General features: G+C 44.0%; 1 protein-coding gene across 1 annotated transcript in view; it reads right to left on the minus strand.

Annotated features, from left to right (window-relative positions):
* The window catches only part of LOC109615009, a 67,238-nt gene extending 51,160 nt beyond the window's left edge, over positions 1 to 16,078 (minus strand). The window contains exons 1-6 of the mRNA XM_034290447.1: positions 15,742 to 16,078; positions 15,258 to 15,531; positions 15,011 to 15,147; positions 14,816 to 14,911; positions 14,530 to 14,646; positions 14,274 to 14,453 (exon numbers count right to left, since the gene is read on the minus strand). Coding sequence (XP_034146338.1) covers positions 14,274 to 14,453; positions 14,530 to 14,646; positions 14,816 to 14,911; positions 15,011 to 15,147; positions 15,258 to 15,429 — 702 coding nt within the window. The 5' untranslated portion in view covers positions 15,430 to 15,531; positions 15,742 to 16,078. The remainder of the gene's footprint in view (positions 1 to 14,273; positions 14,454 to 14,529; positions 14,647 to 14,815; positions 14,912 to 15,010; positions 15,148 to 15,257; positions 15,532 to 15,741) is intronic.
* Between the last annotated feature and the right edge of the window lie 551 nt (positions 16,079 to 16,629).

A 16,629-nucleotide genomic window follows, 5' to 3' on the forward strand; every position in this document is an offset into this window, starting at 1 on the left:
CTCTAAACGTACACCATTTTGACCAAACCACTGATTTTTAACACAACATCAAACATTTTATTGAAATCCATACGATCTGGTATAGATTAAATACATAGATTAAAATATGCCCTCAAAAGCTTTAAAAAAAATATTATTTTACTTCTATACCCCTTGCACATCTGGTAAGAACTGAAAAGACTGTTATAAGAATGTATTAATGAATCAATAACCATATTGTGTTGTAGTATTCCCCCTATTAATTTTCACTTCACCTGATATTACAGACATTAAATTGTGTCCAGAAAGTATTCTGAAGTGTACAGAGAATACCCCAAAACCATAATTGATCATTTTGTGGGGTGTTTGCACGATAATTCACCAACACTTGAACTTAAGTGGAGGAAGATAGTGACCTGAGCTAGAGATTTTCACCAACTTTTCAGGCTATATATTTTCTGAAGATATTACATTTTCTCTACATCTTGAAAAATACCAAGGGCTGGAATTATTCTTTATGATATGGATTTCTTGAAATGTATAATGTTGTTTTTTACATGTTCACACTAGCTGCTTCTTTTGTCATACATTCTTCCAAAACACAGGTATGCGGCCGTTTTTATTAATGTTGACATCCTAATTGTAAAGGTGTTAACACCTTTACAACTGTTTGTTAAGATTTTGAATTGCGATGATGTTAGTTTAACCTTTTCACGCGTGAGTTTCAAATATTCCTTACCGACCCCCCAGCGTGAGTTTTTTTGCACGTGACTTCGGTACTCTGCAGCATTTGAACTCACGCCAGCCTTTGAACAGTCACCTTGCTAGGTAAGGAACACTACATGCATTGCATTGCAAGCTTCTCTCGTTGACTCGAATTCTAAGAGCTACAAAAGTTGGTTGATTTATTACTGTAGCTAGCTAGAAAACGTCAGCTAACCGCTAGCAAACGTCAGCTGCCTGCTAGCTAACAAATCGTGACCAGTTATTCAATGCAGTGAAAATGAATAAACTATATAAAATGCATACAACGGGGAACGTAACTTCTAGAAAGTTTTTGCAATGGTTTTGATCGGTAGTAGTCGCTAATATAATTCGTTTTTGTGCATTAGTGTTGGCTGTCTGTTGGTACGTAACTAACACTTCTTGTCCCGATTTGAATGCTTTCTACCTGGTTAATATCATAGTATGGTCTTGAAACAATTACAATCAGGAAATATAGTTATAAACACTGTTTGAGCTAAATGTGAGTAAATAATAGCGCGGTTTTACCAGGCATTGTTACGTTACTTGTAGCTAGGTATGCTAATGGTGCGTTCTAAACATGACGTTCTAATCACACCAGTGTGATCGTACGCTCCAGGGACCACTCTAGATTGATCACACTGGTGTGATCGTACGCGCCAAAGGGTTAATGAATGGTAATGTTTTCTACATGACAACATCATGACAATTGTGTGGAGAGATTTGCAAACAATTGGAACAAATATTTGTGACAACATCTCTACAAAAACACACCATAGTAAGGATTTCAGCATTCCCATGGACCAAATATAGAATCTGAATGAACTAGTTTCAGCCTTAGTGTTTGGCAATGCCAAATTCTCCAAGACATTTTTCTTGGAAATCGACAGGTTGCAGAATGGAAATGCAGACACCCTTTCCAGACAGTACAATGACAAAGACTGAACTCTGGTGGATCCACTGGATACCATTGGAACTATTGAAGAGGTTAAGAGCAGCTGGAATCAGTGCTAGTAATGCAGTTTTTTTTATGAATCAACAAGGCTCCTCATTTAGTTTTGCAGTTTATTCCACTGACTTTATTGCAGCCCAACAGCAAGCAGACCCAGTGACCATGGCCATCCTGTGATGTTGGTGACGGAGGCAGAGGCCTTTGGTTTCAACATTAACGATGGCCAGTGCTCAATTTACCCATTTATATTAATAGTAATTTCGCTTGTTCTCACATTAAAATGTGTCTGTACCGCTTCTTCTCCCCCCTCCGTGTGGTGCAGTACCTGTGTCGTCCTTTTGTCCAATAAAATTTGATGTCTGGTATTTTTTTAACCATCGTAGTTCATAGTAGGGGTGGCCGATATACCGGTATGAATGCGAATACGTTCTGCCATGATGTGGTTTTGGCCATATCACGGATATCACGATATGTTAATAAATGTATTAAATAAAGCGTTTTTGTTTAAAATATATGTCAAGTGATAATAGAGGGCTTGTTTAAATTCGTATAATATTGTTTTTGAAAAACTAAAAGCATATACAATGGGGAGAACAAGTATTTGATACACTGGCGAATTTGCAAGTTTTCCCATTTACAAAGCATGTAGATATCTGTCATTTTTATCATAGGTACTCTTCAACTGTGAGTGACGGAATCTAAAACAAAACTCCAGAAAATCACATTCACAAAAGTAATTAATTAGTATTTTATTGCATGACATAAGTATTTGATAAATCAGAAAAGCAGAACTTCATATTTGGTACAGAAACCTTTGTTTGCAATTACAGAGATCATACGTTTCCTGAAGTTCTTGACCAGGTTTGTACACACTGCAGCAGGGATTTTGGCCCACTCCTCCATACAGACCTTCTTCAGATCCTTCAGGTTTTGGGGCTGTCGCTGGGCAATTCGGACTTTCAGCTCCCTCCAAAGATTTTCTATTGTGTTCAGGTCTGGAGACTGGCTAGGCCACTCCAGGACCTTGAGATGCTTCTTATGGAGCTACTCCTTAGTTGCCCTGGCTGTGTGTTTCGGGTCATTGTCATGCTGGAAGACCCAGCCACAACCCATCTTCAATGCTCTTACTGAGGGAAGGAGGTTGTTGGCCAAGATCTCGCGATACATGGCCCCATCCATCCTTCCCTCAATACGTTGCATTCGTCCTGTCCCCTTTGCAGAAAAGCATCCTCAAAGAATGATGTTTCCATGCTTCACGGTTGGGATGGTGTTCTTGGGGTTGTACTCATCCTTCTTTTTCCTCCAAACACGGCGAGTTTAGACCAAAAAGCTCTATTTTTGTCTCATCAGACCCCATGACCTTCTCCCATTCCTCCTCTGGATCATCCAGATGGTCATTGGCAAACTTCAGACGGGCCTGGACATGCGCTGCAGGATTTTAATCCATGATGGCGTAGTGTGTTACTAATGGTTTTCTTTGAGACTGTGGTCCCAGCTCTCTTCAGGTCATTGACCAGGTCATGCCGTGTAATTCTGGGCTGATCCCTCACCTTCCTCATGATCGTTGATGCCCCATGAGGTGAGATCTTGCATGGAGCCCCAGACCGAGGGAGATTGACCGTCATCTTGAACTTCTTCCATTTTCTAATAATTGCGCCAAAAGCTGCTTGCCTATTGTCCTGTAGCCCATCCCAGCCTTGTGCAGGTCTACAATTTTATCCCTGATGTCCTTACACAGCTCTCTGGTCTTTGCCATTGTAGAGAGGTTGGAGTCTGTTTGATTGAGTGTGTGGACAAGTGTCTTTTATACAGGTAACGAGTTAAACAGGTGCAGTTAATACAGGTAATGAGTGGAGAAAGGAGGGCTTCTTAAAGAAAAACTAACAGGTCTGTGAGAGTCGGAATTCTTACTGGTTGGTAGGTGATCAAATACTTATGTCATGCACTAAAATGCAAATTAATTATTTAAAAATCATACAATGTGATTTTCTGGATTTTCGTTTTAGATTCCGTCTCTCTCATTTGATGAATACCTATGATAAACATTACAGACCTCTACATGCTTTGTAAGTAGGAAAACCTGCAAAATCGGCAGTGTATCAAATACTCCCCACTGTATGTTGCACACATTGTGCCAGTCAATGAAAGTCAACAAACAAGCATGTGCAACTGCAGAGGAAGTGAACATTCATTAGAATAAACTATTTTGTTAGCATGAGTAAGCAAGCATTAAGGATAAATAATGCTAGTGGGGTTGATTTGCCAGATGGATGACAAAGAACTGGTTAAAAAAGGGGGCCTGTTCTCTCGTTGGGAAATGGTTTGGTTACTGTGTATGTTGTGTCGTCGAATTGTGCTAGCCAAAGGTGGAAACACTAGTAATCTTTTTTGAACGAACAACTACCGAATAAATGCTCTTATGTTCCTGCAACTAGTGGCTTGTATTGCGGCCAAAAGGGCTGCTGACAACCTTGTGGCTGCAACAATTAACGTCTGCCTGCTACGAATGAATAAGGTGGCACATAGCCAAATTGAAAAATTAATTATGACTGCCTACCATTTTGTGATGAGGGAGATACCATCCAGGGATTACGTCCATGACATAGTACGTGAATACGTATGGAGAAACCATTCATACATGGCTTGTCAACAATAAGTGTCATGTTAACTACGGCTGCCTACACGCTTACTAGCAGTGACTCACAAGAAGCCTATGAACCAACTTGCTTTTATGTATCACATCAAATGCAAATGATATTTACAGCAATATATTGATAACTATTTATTAAAAAGTAATCATATTTATGTAAACAGCAATTGCTTGTATTAGCTAATGCATCACATGCAAAACTGTGGTATAAATATTTATTCGGATCATTTGATATTTACATACAAAACTTCTGTACAATACAACTGTATTGTGTTTATTTATTTTTTTCTGTTTAATAGGGCCAGTGAGGAAAAAAAAAGTTACCATTGGACCCTGGGCCTACTAAAGAAAAACGGGTGGAAGACATTAAGACGGTTGAGCATTTGCATCAGTGTGCCAAAATGGAGGATAGTGGTCAAAGCCCATTTGCCAAGGACTGACTGAGATGGGGGTGCTCCCCATTAGCATCGAAGACAGTAACTGCAGGGGTGCAAACTTGTCACCTTTCGGCGAAATTAGCAGTTTTTACTGTGTAGATCTGCAATAAATAAAATATTGGTGTGGGTGGGGTGTCTGGTCTACATCTGATCTATATATTTGGTCCACGCTCCTCAGGCACCCCTCCATGAACTGCCACCTTAACGTGGTGGAGGGGTTTGAGTACCCCAGTGACCCTAGGAGCTATGTTGTCTGGGGCTATATGCCCTGGTAGGGTCTCCCAAGGCAAACAGGTCCTAGGCGACAGGTCAGACTAAGAGCGGTTCAAAACCCCTTAATGATGAGGAAAATGTTGAGGTCCGTGACGTCGCCCGGTATGGCGCAGCCGGGGCCCCACCCTGGAGCCAGGCCCGGGCCTTTCCCCATGGGGCCCGGCCAGGCTCAGCCCGAAGGAGCGACGTGGGGCCGCCTTCCCGTGGGCTCACCACCCACAGGAGGGACCATAAGGGGCCGGTGGGGAGAGGATCGGGCGGCAGTCGAAGGCGGGGGCCTAGACAACCTGATCCCTGGACACGGAAACTGGCTCTAGGGACGTGGAACGTCACCTCGCTGGCGGGGAAGGAGCCTGAGATCGTGTGTACGGTTGAGAGGTTCCGACTAGAGGTAGTCGGGATCACCTCTACGCACGGCTTGGGCTCTGGAACCATACTCCTTGAGAGAGGATGGACACTTCACTACTCTGGAGTTGCCCATGGTGAGAGGCGGCGGGCTGGTGTGGGTTTGCTTATAGCTCCCCAGCTCTGCCACCATGTGTTGGAGTTTACCCCGGTGAACGAGAGGGTCGTTTCCCTGCGCCTACGGGTCGTGGATAGGTCTCTCACTGTTGTTTGTGCCTACGGGCCGAACGGCAGTGCAGAGTACCCAACCTTCTTGGAGTCTCTGCGAGGGGTGCTGGAAAGTGCTCCGACTGGGGACTCTATTGTTCTACTGGGGGACTTCAACGTCCCCGTGGGCAACGACAGTGACACCTGGAGGGGTGTGATTGGGAGGAACGGCCCCCCTGATCTGAACCCGAGCGGTGTTCAGTTATTGGACTTCTGTGCTAGTCAAAGTTTGTCCATAACGAACACCATGTTCAAGTATAAGGGTGTCCATCAGTGCACGTGGCACCAGGACACCCTAGGCCGCAGGTCGATGATCGACTTTGTTGTCATTTCATCTGACCTGCGGCCGTATGTCTTGGACACTCGGGTGAAGAGAGGGGCGGAGCTGTCAACTAATCACTACCTGGTGGTGAGTTGGATGGCAGGGGAGGAAGTTGGATAGAGTCTCCTGTCAGAGAGATCTTTAACTCCCACCTCTGGCAGAGCTTCTACTGGATCCCGAGGGAGGCTGGAGGTATTGAGTCTGAGTGGACCATGTTCTCCACCGCCATTGTCGAAGCGGCCGCTCTGAGCTGTGGCCCTAAGGTCTCCGGTGCCTGTCGAGGCGGCAATCCCCGAACCCGGTGGTGGAAACGGGAAGTAAGGGATGCCGTCAAGCTGAAGGAGTCCTATCAGGCCTTGTTGGCTTATGGGACTCTTGAGGCAGCTGACGGGTACCGGCAGGCCAAGCGGACTGCAGCCCGTGTGGTTGTGGAGGCAACAACACGGGCCTGGGAGGAGTTCGGTGAGGCCATGGAGAAGGACTATTGGCTGGCCTCGAAGAGATTCTGGCAAACCGTCCGGCACCTCAGGAGAGGGAAACAGTGCCCTACCAACGCTGTTTACAGTAGAGGTGGGCAGCTGTTGACCTCAACTGGGGATGAAGTCGGGCGGTGGAAAGAGTACTTCGAGGATCTCCTCAATCCCGCTGTCACGTCTTCCATTGAGGAAGCAGAGGCTGAGGGCTCAGAGGTGGACTTGTCCATCACCCGGGCTGAAGTCACAGAGGTAGTCAAGAAACTCCTCGGTGGCAAGGCACCGGGGGTGGATGAGATCCACCCTGAGTACCTCAAGTCTCTGGATGTTGTGGGGCTGTCTTTGTTGACACGCCTGTGCAACATCGCGTGGTGGTCGGCGACAGTGCCTCTGGGATGGCAGACCGGGGTGGTGGTCCATCTTTTTAAGAAGGGGGACCGGAGGGTGTGTTCCAACTATAGGGGGATCTCACTTCTCAGCCTGCCCGGGAAAGTCTATGCCAGGGTTCTGGAGAGGAGAATACGGCCGATAGTAGAACCTCGGATTCAGGAGGAACAGTGTGGTTTTCGTCCGGGCTGTGGAACACTGGACCAGCTCTATACCCTCTACGGGGTGGTGAATTTCTAAGCGCAGCCAGGGGCCGGAGGGTGTCAGGTTTGGGGACCACACGATTTCGTCTCTGTTCTTTGCGGATGATGTTGTCGTGTTGGCCCCTTCAGGACCTTCAGCATGCACTGGGACGGTTTGCAGCCGAGTGTGAAGCAGTGGGGATGAGAATCAGTACCTCCAAATCTGAGGCCATGGTCCTCAATCGGAAAAGGGTGGCTTGCCCACTTCAGGTTGGTGGAGAGTGGCTGCCTCAAGTGGAGGAGTTTAAGTATCTAGGGGTCTTGTTCACGAGTGAGGGAAGGATGGAACGGGAGATTGACAGATGGATCGGTGCAGCTTCTGCAGTAATGCGGTATCGGTCTGTCGTGGTGAAGAAAGAGCTGAGCCGTAAGGCGAAGCTCTCGATTTACCGGTCAATCTACGTTCCTACACTCACCTATGGTCATGAGCTTTGGGTCATGACCGAAAGGACAAGATCACGGATACAGGCGGCCGAAATGAGCTTTCACCGCAGGGTGGCTGGGCAATCCCTTAGGGTGAGAAGCTCGGTCACCCGGGAGGAGCTCAGATTAGAGCCGCTGCTCCTCCACATCGAGAGGGGTCAGCTGATCTGTTTCGGATGCCTCCGGAATTGCCTTCCTGGGAAGGTGTTCCGGTCCCGTCCCACCGGGAGGAGACCCCGGGGAAGACCTAGGACACGCTGGAGGGACTATGCCTCGTTGTCCCCCCGGAAGAGCTGGAGGAAGTGTCTAGGGAGAGGGAAGTCTGGGCATCTCTGCTTAGACTGCTGCCCCCGCGACCCGGCCCCGGATAAGCGGTAGATGATGGATGGATGGCTCCTCAGGCAGTGATTTAATAACATAAATGATGTACTTAGGTGGCATGTACTGCTTAATATTTAAAGCGCTTCTGTGGAACGTGTTATTCAGTAGGATAATTTCTTTGTGTATTGATTTAGTTATAATTTAATGTTATCTTAATTGAAACAATGTGTTATTGCTAGGTTAGATGTCTTATGTTGTTTTTTTGGTTGGTTTCAGATTATAGCCTTTTTTATGTACTTGAATAAATACATCAGCATTTCAGACAAGACAAGGCATAGACCTGACCTGTGATATTGCAGATATTGAATCTTGTTATGTACAATAAACAATTTTTATATACAAGAACATAATATTGATTTGTGCCCCTCTTAATGAGGAATAAACTGAGCTCACTGTTAAACTGTCACATTTGTATTGCCATTTTGCTATTGCCAATGCTATTACTTTAGAGTATTGCCTTAAAATATGACAAAAAATCTTCCATGTCAATTAAGTCGTTGCATTGATAGACAGATACATGTAGATAGAGAAGAGCGAGACAGAAAAAGGTGGAATGAAAGTTCCCACTCTTTAATATTTTCGTTCTTCTTCCTCTCTCAGGGCTTGTTTATGTTCTACTACATTTTCCAAGACATATTGAACAAGACTTCAGATGCTAAATTATTGGAGCTGAAAAGATTTACTGTTGCTCTAAACAGTTACCTTGAGACTCCTTCTGTTTCCATGGATACACTGCGACCTGACCACCAGCAGATGGAGGGAGGAATGGGGGAGGAGAGGTGGAGGAAAGAAGGAGATAGAGCTGAAGGAGTAATGTGGAATATGAGCATTAACTATGAAGTATTCACATGGTATAACGACAATATGAATGTACATTTCATTGGAAGACAAATGTGCCTAGATAATGAGAACAGCAGACACATCTGTGTTTAGATTATCTTTCTGTAGGTTGCGCTGTGCCAAACCTCAGGAATGTGGAATGTTTACATTGACCATCTGGCAAGGGGTTATCGTCTTGGAAACATGATCTGTGCTAGAAATTGCCCTTCAATGTATGTACAGCTCTGGAAGAAATTGAGAGACCACTGCACAAAAAGTTGAAAAGTAAAGTTTTGAGTGAGGAACAGAAGCGTTCAATTTGCAATGGTATCTACATATTAACCCTGCTGTTCCTCACTCAAAACCTTCCTTTTCGACTTTTCTAGGAAAGGAAAGAAAAAGGTGCAGTGGTCTCTTCATTTTTTCCGGAGCTGTATATATCAAAGATTTTGATATACGTTAATTGAAAAGGACAACTCTGCTGCATTATTCCAATAAATACTGAATGTATTTTCTCCCTTGATTTGTGCGGGTTCTCTATTATTTGATCAGCATCAGTTGGTGCTGTGAGCCGTATGGTTGGAGGTTTGGTTCTACCGAAAAACTACAGTTTTTGCTGGAGATTCTAAGACACTGAAGCTGACTGCGTGTGCACCCGTAAGGAAGTTGGCTTTTCTGTTCCTGGTCACTGTGAACAACCGACCAGTTGGGGAGTCGAAAACCCAATACCAATTAACGACCAAATCACGTAATGCTACACTCACCAAAAGGATTATTAGGAACACCTTTTCAATTTCTCATTAATGCAATTATCTAATCAACCAATCACATGTTGCTTCAATGCATTTAGGGGTGTGGTCCTGGTCAAGACAATCTCCTGAACTCCAAACTGAATGTCAGAATGGGAAAGAAAGGTGATTTAAGCAATTTTGAGCGTGGCATGGTTGTTGGTGCCAGGCGGGCCGGTCTGAGTATTTCACAATCTGCTCAGTTACTGGGATTTTCACGCACAACCATTTCTAGGGTTTACAAAGAATGGTGTGAAAAGGGAAAAACATCCAGTATGCGGCAGTCCTGTGAGCGAAAATGCCTTGTTGATGCTAGAAGTTAGAGGAGAATGGGGCCAACTGATTCAAGCTGATAGATGAGCAACTTTGACTGAAATAACCACTTGTTACAACCGAAATATGCAGCAAAGCATTTGTGAAGCCACAACACGCACAACCTTGAGGCGATGGGCTACAACAGCAGAAGACCCCACCGGGTACCAATCATCTCCACTACAAATAGTTTCTGACCATGTCCATCCCTTTATGACCACCATGTACCCATCCTCTGATGGCTACTTCCAGCAGGATAATGCACCATTTCACAAAGCTCGAATCATTTCAAATTGGTTTCTTGAACATGACAATGAGTTCACTGTACTGAAATGGCCCCCACAGTCACCAGATCTCAACCCAATAGAGCATCTTTGGGATGTGGTGGAATAGGAGCTTCGTCCCCTGGATGTGCATCCCACAAATCAACTGCAAGATGCTATCCTATCAATATGGGCCAACATTTCCAAAGAATACTTTCAGCACAATCCTATTAATCCTTTAGGTGAGTGTATATCTTAGGTAGTCCTCGGAGACCTAGTTAGTCCCTGTCTAGAGACCTAGTTAGTCCCTGTCTAGAGACCTAGTTGGTCCCTGTCTAGAGACCTAGTTGGTCCCTGTCTAGAGACCTAGTTGGTCCCTGTCTAGAGACCTAGTTAGTCCCTGTCTAGAGACCTAGTTAGCCTGTCTAGAGACCTAGTTAGCCCGTCTAGAGACCTAATTAGCCCCTGTCGAGGGGTGGATAAATTGGAGAGAAGTATCGTAACACATTCTGCAATACTTTATTGCTATAGTATTGGTGAAAGGTGGATGTGGTGGAAGACAGAAAGACGGTAGAAGACTGAAGTGGGAGTGTGGGAGGGGTGGCCATGACTTAGTGAAACGTCTCTAGGGTTCATATAAGGGTCCATACATTGCTATTTAAAACAGTAGGTCAGAATACCTACACGTGTATACAACATAGTAGTGTAATAAAACCCTCCTGACCAACAGTACATGGTGGTAGGGCCAACTGGAACAACAGGATAGAGTAGCTGCCACCACCTTTGATGAACCTGGTTTGGTCCGGTACAGGAGACTGCTTTTCCCCACACACACCAGCCTTGTATCAATATAGTCCCCTGTGTGCCAACTCTTTTGTGAATAGTCCTTTTTATAGAACGCCACATTCAGGTCCTCCACAGGTGTTCTCAATGAATCAACCGTGAATGCACACGCACATTCAGTACAATAGGCATGAGTGTGCAAAAATACTTTAATTGTATGGGCCATTTTAAAAATGATCTTTCGTCGCATAAGTCATGTTTATTTCAACGTCTGGATGTAGAGATTAGGCTTTTCCAAAATGGTGTGGAGATAATTGATTCATGTTTTTATTTTTACAAAAATTGTATGTAGTACGATAAATTCACATTTTGTTTTTTATGTCTCCATAAAACAGTAATCTGAACTCTAATCCAAAAACATTTACTGTGAGGAGATTTGGTTCTCACAAAGACAGAAAAAAATCACACACACACACACACATACAGTAGCTAAGATAATTAGTTCTGAAACCCTTACATCACCTTGTAAAACCTTCAGTTTAAGAGCTATTGATCCATAGATCCCTAATCAATAATGCTGAAAGGGTGGTGTGTGTTTCAAAGAGCAAGAGAGGGAGGATGGCACACACCAAAATGGATTCACTTTAAAACTGGGTTAGATGAGGTTTTATCTATAAATCCTGTGGCTCCCAAATTAAAACTTCTAATCCTTTAAATCATTTCTAACTTTAAACTTATATTAATGTAAGTGTATTGCTCCATAAAGCTTTTTATTTATTTAAACTTAGATAGGCGATTACAGTTTTTCGATTGTTGACATACTGAAACTGGTGTCAAGTTGATTTCCATTAAAACCTTGAGCACAGCAGTGTTCTTTTTTTGTAAAACCATTTTTCTGCTGTCACACACAATGTCAATGCTTATCAAACACTACACATCTACAAAAATATGTAAAACTCAGTTGAGTAAATCATGTTCAGAAAATGTAACAAAGCTAAAACAAACTACACTCATGAATGGGAACTTTCAACACAACCCAACAATTATTTGAACACTTGTTCAATCAGCAAAGGTAAAATATTGTAAAGCCATTGGTTTCAGTGGGTGGTGAACCAGCACGCAGAAATCTGCAATGCATTAAGTTGAAACAGTTTCAAACCCTGGTTGTCATGGTTGAGAGGTAGGACATGAGGCGCAGAACTTTATTTTCTTCTTGTCAATACGAAACAGAAAACAACAAAAGGCATCAAACTGCAAAATAAAGAGCAGCAACACTAACCCCAAACAATGACCGACAAACTGAAGATCCAAAAGGGCATCTAAAATAGCGTCCCCAATTAGATACAAGGTCCAGCTGCCACTAATTGGGGAGAACAGAAAAGAGTACCACAGAGATGCCTAGAGGACCCCAGCCAGGACCTGACAGGACCTGGCCTCAGACAAAGGTTCCGCATCCATCCTGTTGCTTCTTGATCTTAGTGCTGCTTTTGACACTATTGATCACTCCCTTCTCTTAGAGAGAGTGGAAACCAATATTGGGCTACATGGACATGTTCTAGCCTGGTTTAAATCTTATTTATCTGAAAGATATCAGTTCGTTAGTGTGGATGGCATATCCTCTGACAAGTCAAAGGTATGCTTTGGAGTTCCTCAAGGCTCGGTTCTGGGCCCATTATTGTTCTCACTATACATGCTCCCTCTGGGCAATGTAATCCGAAATCACAATATTAACTTTCACTGTTATGCTGATGACAAACAGTTTCAATATTATATTTCAATGAAGCATGGAGAAGCCCCTAAATTAGCTATTTTGGAAGCATGCGTTTCAGATATTAGGAAGTGGATGACAGAGAATTTCTTGCTCTTAAACTCAAATAAAACAGAAATTCTCCTTTTAGGACCCAAAAAACAAAGAGCGTTGCTAGCAGATCTCACTGTGAACCTCGACGGCTGCATGGTCGTATCCCAAAAAACTGTAAAAAACCTTGGCGTTACCCTTGACCCTGACCTCTCCTTTGAAGAACATATAAAATATGTCTCAAGAGTTGCATATTTTCATCTTCGAAACATTGCAAAAATTAGAAACTTTCTATCAAAAACTGATGCAGAAAAATTAATCCATGCTTTCGTTACTTCTAGATTAGATTACTGCAATGCTCTTCTCTCTGGTTATCCAGACAAATTAATAAATAAACTTCAATTAGTGCTGCACATGGCTGCTAGAATCCTAACTAGAACTAAAAAATGTGAACACATTACTCCTGTCCTGGCGTCCTTACATTGGCTGCCTGTTAGGGTTAGGGCTGATTTTAAGGTTTTACTCTTAACCTATAAATCAATACATGGACTTGCTCCTACTTACCTGGCTGAAATGATCCAGCCATACATACCTACACGTAAACTTAGATCGCAAGATGCAGGCCTTGTAATTGTACCTAGAATTTCTAAACAAACAGTTGGCAGCAGGGCCTTTTCTCATAGAGCTCCACTCCTGTGGAATGATCTGCCAATTAAGGTTAGAAATGCAAACTCAGTGCAAACTTTCAAGTGTCTACTAAAAACTCATCTCTACAGCAGTTTATAATTAGGTGTAGCCTGGCCCGGGGGCGTGAAGGTGACCAGTAGGCTTGATACTGTCCACCCTTGCTGTCTTGCCAGGTGGGTTCTCGTCGCCACTGGGATGCCCTCCCTCCAATGCCTTTCGGGGGAAGAGTCACTGGCTTGTTGTTGACTCTCTGTTGCGCACTTGTGCAATTGGGCTGTACGCCGCTAGCTATACTCTTCCGTCATTCAGGGGGGTTGCGGTTGGTGGGTGTCCCTTTGGTTGATGCCTGGCAATGTGGTTGGATTGATTTCCTGCCTGTTGGGCCCTGTCCGGGGCCTCCCCCGGGTAGGGCCACAGTGTCACCGGACCCCCCCGTCTCAGTTCCAAGGTGTTACGCTGCTATATTATTGTGCTGGGGGATATGAGGGATGTACTACTAACTTTTCTCAGTTTCCTCCAGTTTTACATTTTAGAAGGAGATGAGGTCCTGGTCCACACCTGCGGATTACCTGGTTTGGGGGGGCCCGTTGCTGTCCCTGTCCTTGTCCACCTGGTCATACTTCTGACCTAGTCTAAAATCAAATAGACTCTGGATTTAGCCCAGAGAAATGTATTTATTATTCCAATTGGACTCTTAATATCTCACCCGGCACAGCCAGAAGAGGACTAGTCACCCCTCTGAGCCTGGGTCCTCTCTAGGTTTCTTCCTAAAATTCGACCTTAGGGAGTTTTTCCTAGCCACTGAAATTCAACACTACTGTTGTTTGCTCCTTGGGGTTTAAGGCCGGGTGTCTCTGTAAAGCACTTTGTGACAACTGCTGTTGTAAAAAGGGCTTTATAAATACATTTGATTGATTGATTGATGAGGTTACAAAAATCCCAAAGTACATGGTAATATGGCAAAAAAAACAAATTTAACTGGATGGTTGCCTGTGAGTGGCCTCTCAGAAGAGGGTCCAGAGCAGACAGGGCTGTCAGAGTCGGACTAGCCAAGGGGAGCTTCTTCTGGAGGTACACTGCAGTGGTGATGTAGGCTTTCCTGACGTCTGCTAGGAATGGCACCAACAGCTGACACAAAACACCAAAAACTGACCATTATTTTAAGTTTTTTAAAAAGGTCATGCAGGTGATGCAGGGTACTTACAGCATGATTGGGATTCTGGCTCCTGAACGTGTCAGCGTCCTTTCCCACATAGACCTCCTTGGAGGGCAGCAGTATATGATCCTCGAGGACCATCTCCCTCAGAGCCCTGGGAGACAGCTGTGTAAGGGAAGTAATTAATGGGAGTAATAACTTAAGCACCTTTTGAAAGACCCCAGGTTGCTTAACAAAAAAGTTAACACTCAACTGATAACACAGACAACATAAAAATAGGGATAAAATCAATATACTAATGTAGGCAGAGTGGGTGTAAGGAGGAGTTAATTACCTGAGTAATGTGTTTGGCCTTCACAAAGCAAGCCAGGAAGGCCAGGAACAGCTCAAGCTGCCGATCATGAAGTTTGTGAACCAATGTCTGGCTACCCTGTGAATGTAATTCTTATGAAATTGATTGATTGCCAACATTGGATGTACATGCACGTGCAGTCATGTTGCAGTAATTCCAAGCACAACTAACTCCCACCTGGAAAATCATGACATACTCCTTGAGAATAGCCAGCACACCCATGTAGATGCTGAGCCGTAGGACTGTTGTCGTCTCCTCATGCCACAGCTTCTGACATACCCTCTTTTTTCTCTCACGGCCTTGTGGAGTCATGCCTGTGAAAGATGAATTAATGTAAGTTTATACATATTCCTCATCATTGGTAACTTCATAACAAGTATAAGTGCTAATTATTAAAAGGGATTGGAACATCAAGTCTCATCACCTTTCCTGTTGAGTTCCTCCTGAACCACCTTGATACTGGCTCTTGCCGCCTGTTTGATGTGGTACTTGGTGTACATCAGTTCCAAAGGCTCCCTATAGAGCTCCTTATCTGCAGTGGAGAGGTAGCCATAATAGAGGACTTTGTACGCAGGCATCATGGCATGGGTTGCCATGCTGGCATCCTATGCAGACAGCCAGCGATGAGGAACAAAGCCCCTCTGTGGGCTAGAGGCGGGGAGATTTAGAATCATAGCTATCTCCTTAAGGTACTTCACCTGACAAAAGACAGAAAAAGATTTTGAAAGTAACACATAGACATTCTACAGATTCCATAGTTTTACCACAGTACAGTACAGTAGGGCCAGAAGCCGTAGTGTAGACTAGAGCTGCCAAATTCAGGTTATACCAAATCCACATAGGTGGAGTGTGCTCAACAGAGGGAGGTAAAGAGCTGTAGTGTCAAATGTGCTTGCCATTTTGTTTACTTGGTCTGGACTCCACTGATGGTCAACCTGGAGATCACTGAACAGTTTCTCCAAGTAGCTGTCAAAGCGCTCTGAGAACTTATTTGCCGCATTGTGTATATGATGACAGGAGTCCCCATCAACATTGAGCAGGTTGGGACAGTATTGGTGCATCCTGGTCTCGAGGCCGGTCTTGCTGCCCCACATCACAAGAAAGAAAATGTAAATACCTAGACCATGGATCATCTTGTATGAAGCTGCCGTCCGCGACAGCTTGATTCCCTGCAAAGCTGTTTTTTCTAAGGAAAGGGTCTGGGCAAGCTCAACAATTACAGGAGCCTTAGAAAACAGGATTGAATGCTCCGCCAAGGTTCCAAGGACCATTGCCTAGAACACAAATTATGTAATTAATAAAGCTAGTGTATTCCATGTTTAGGTGATTATGCTGCCAGTGACCGGAGCTGATTGTGAATAATAATACATTTTATTTGTAGTGCACTTTACATTGAAAAAACTATCTCAAAGTGCTAGTGTACTCTGTCTATGCTCCCTGTTCTGACTAACAGGCCAACACCACCTACCTCTGCATTTGCTTTTGTTGAAGTCAAACACTTCCCCGAGTTGGATAGGAGAATGACACACAGAAGTCAGGTCAATTATCGTATCGTATATCCATTTATTACAGAAGCTTCTGGAGACAAGTGTCGCCGCACAATGTCCGAAGATCAACAGTCATACAACATTATTTATACTTCAAATACGCCCAAAAGATAGAGGCGTTAAGTTAGCAAAGCAAGTGTGCCATTGGTCCAATTTATGTTCTATACCTTATATGTATAAATGCAGCACAAGCATCATCTTTGCCCTTTATGTTTTATATCTTGAATTTCCCCAATATGTGTGTGCGTT

The sequence above is a fragment of the Esox lucius genome, chromosome 24, assembly GCF_011004845.1.
Source record: "Esox lucius isolate fEsoLuc1 chromosome 24, fEsoLuc1.pri, whole genome shotgun sequence".
In the NCBI taxonomy this organism is placed as follows: domain Eukaryota; kingdom Metazoa; phylum Chordata; class Actinopteri; order Esociformes; family Esocidae; genus Esox; species Esox lucius.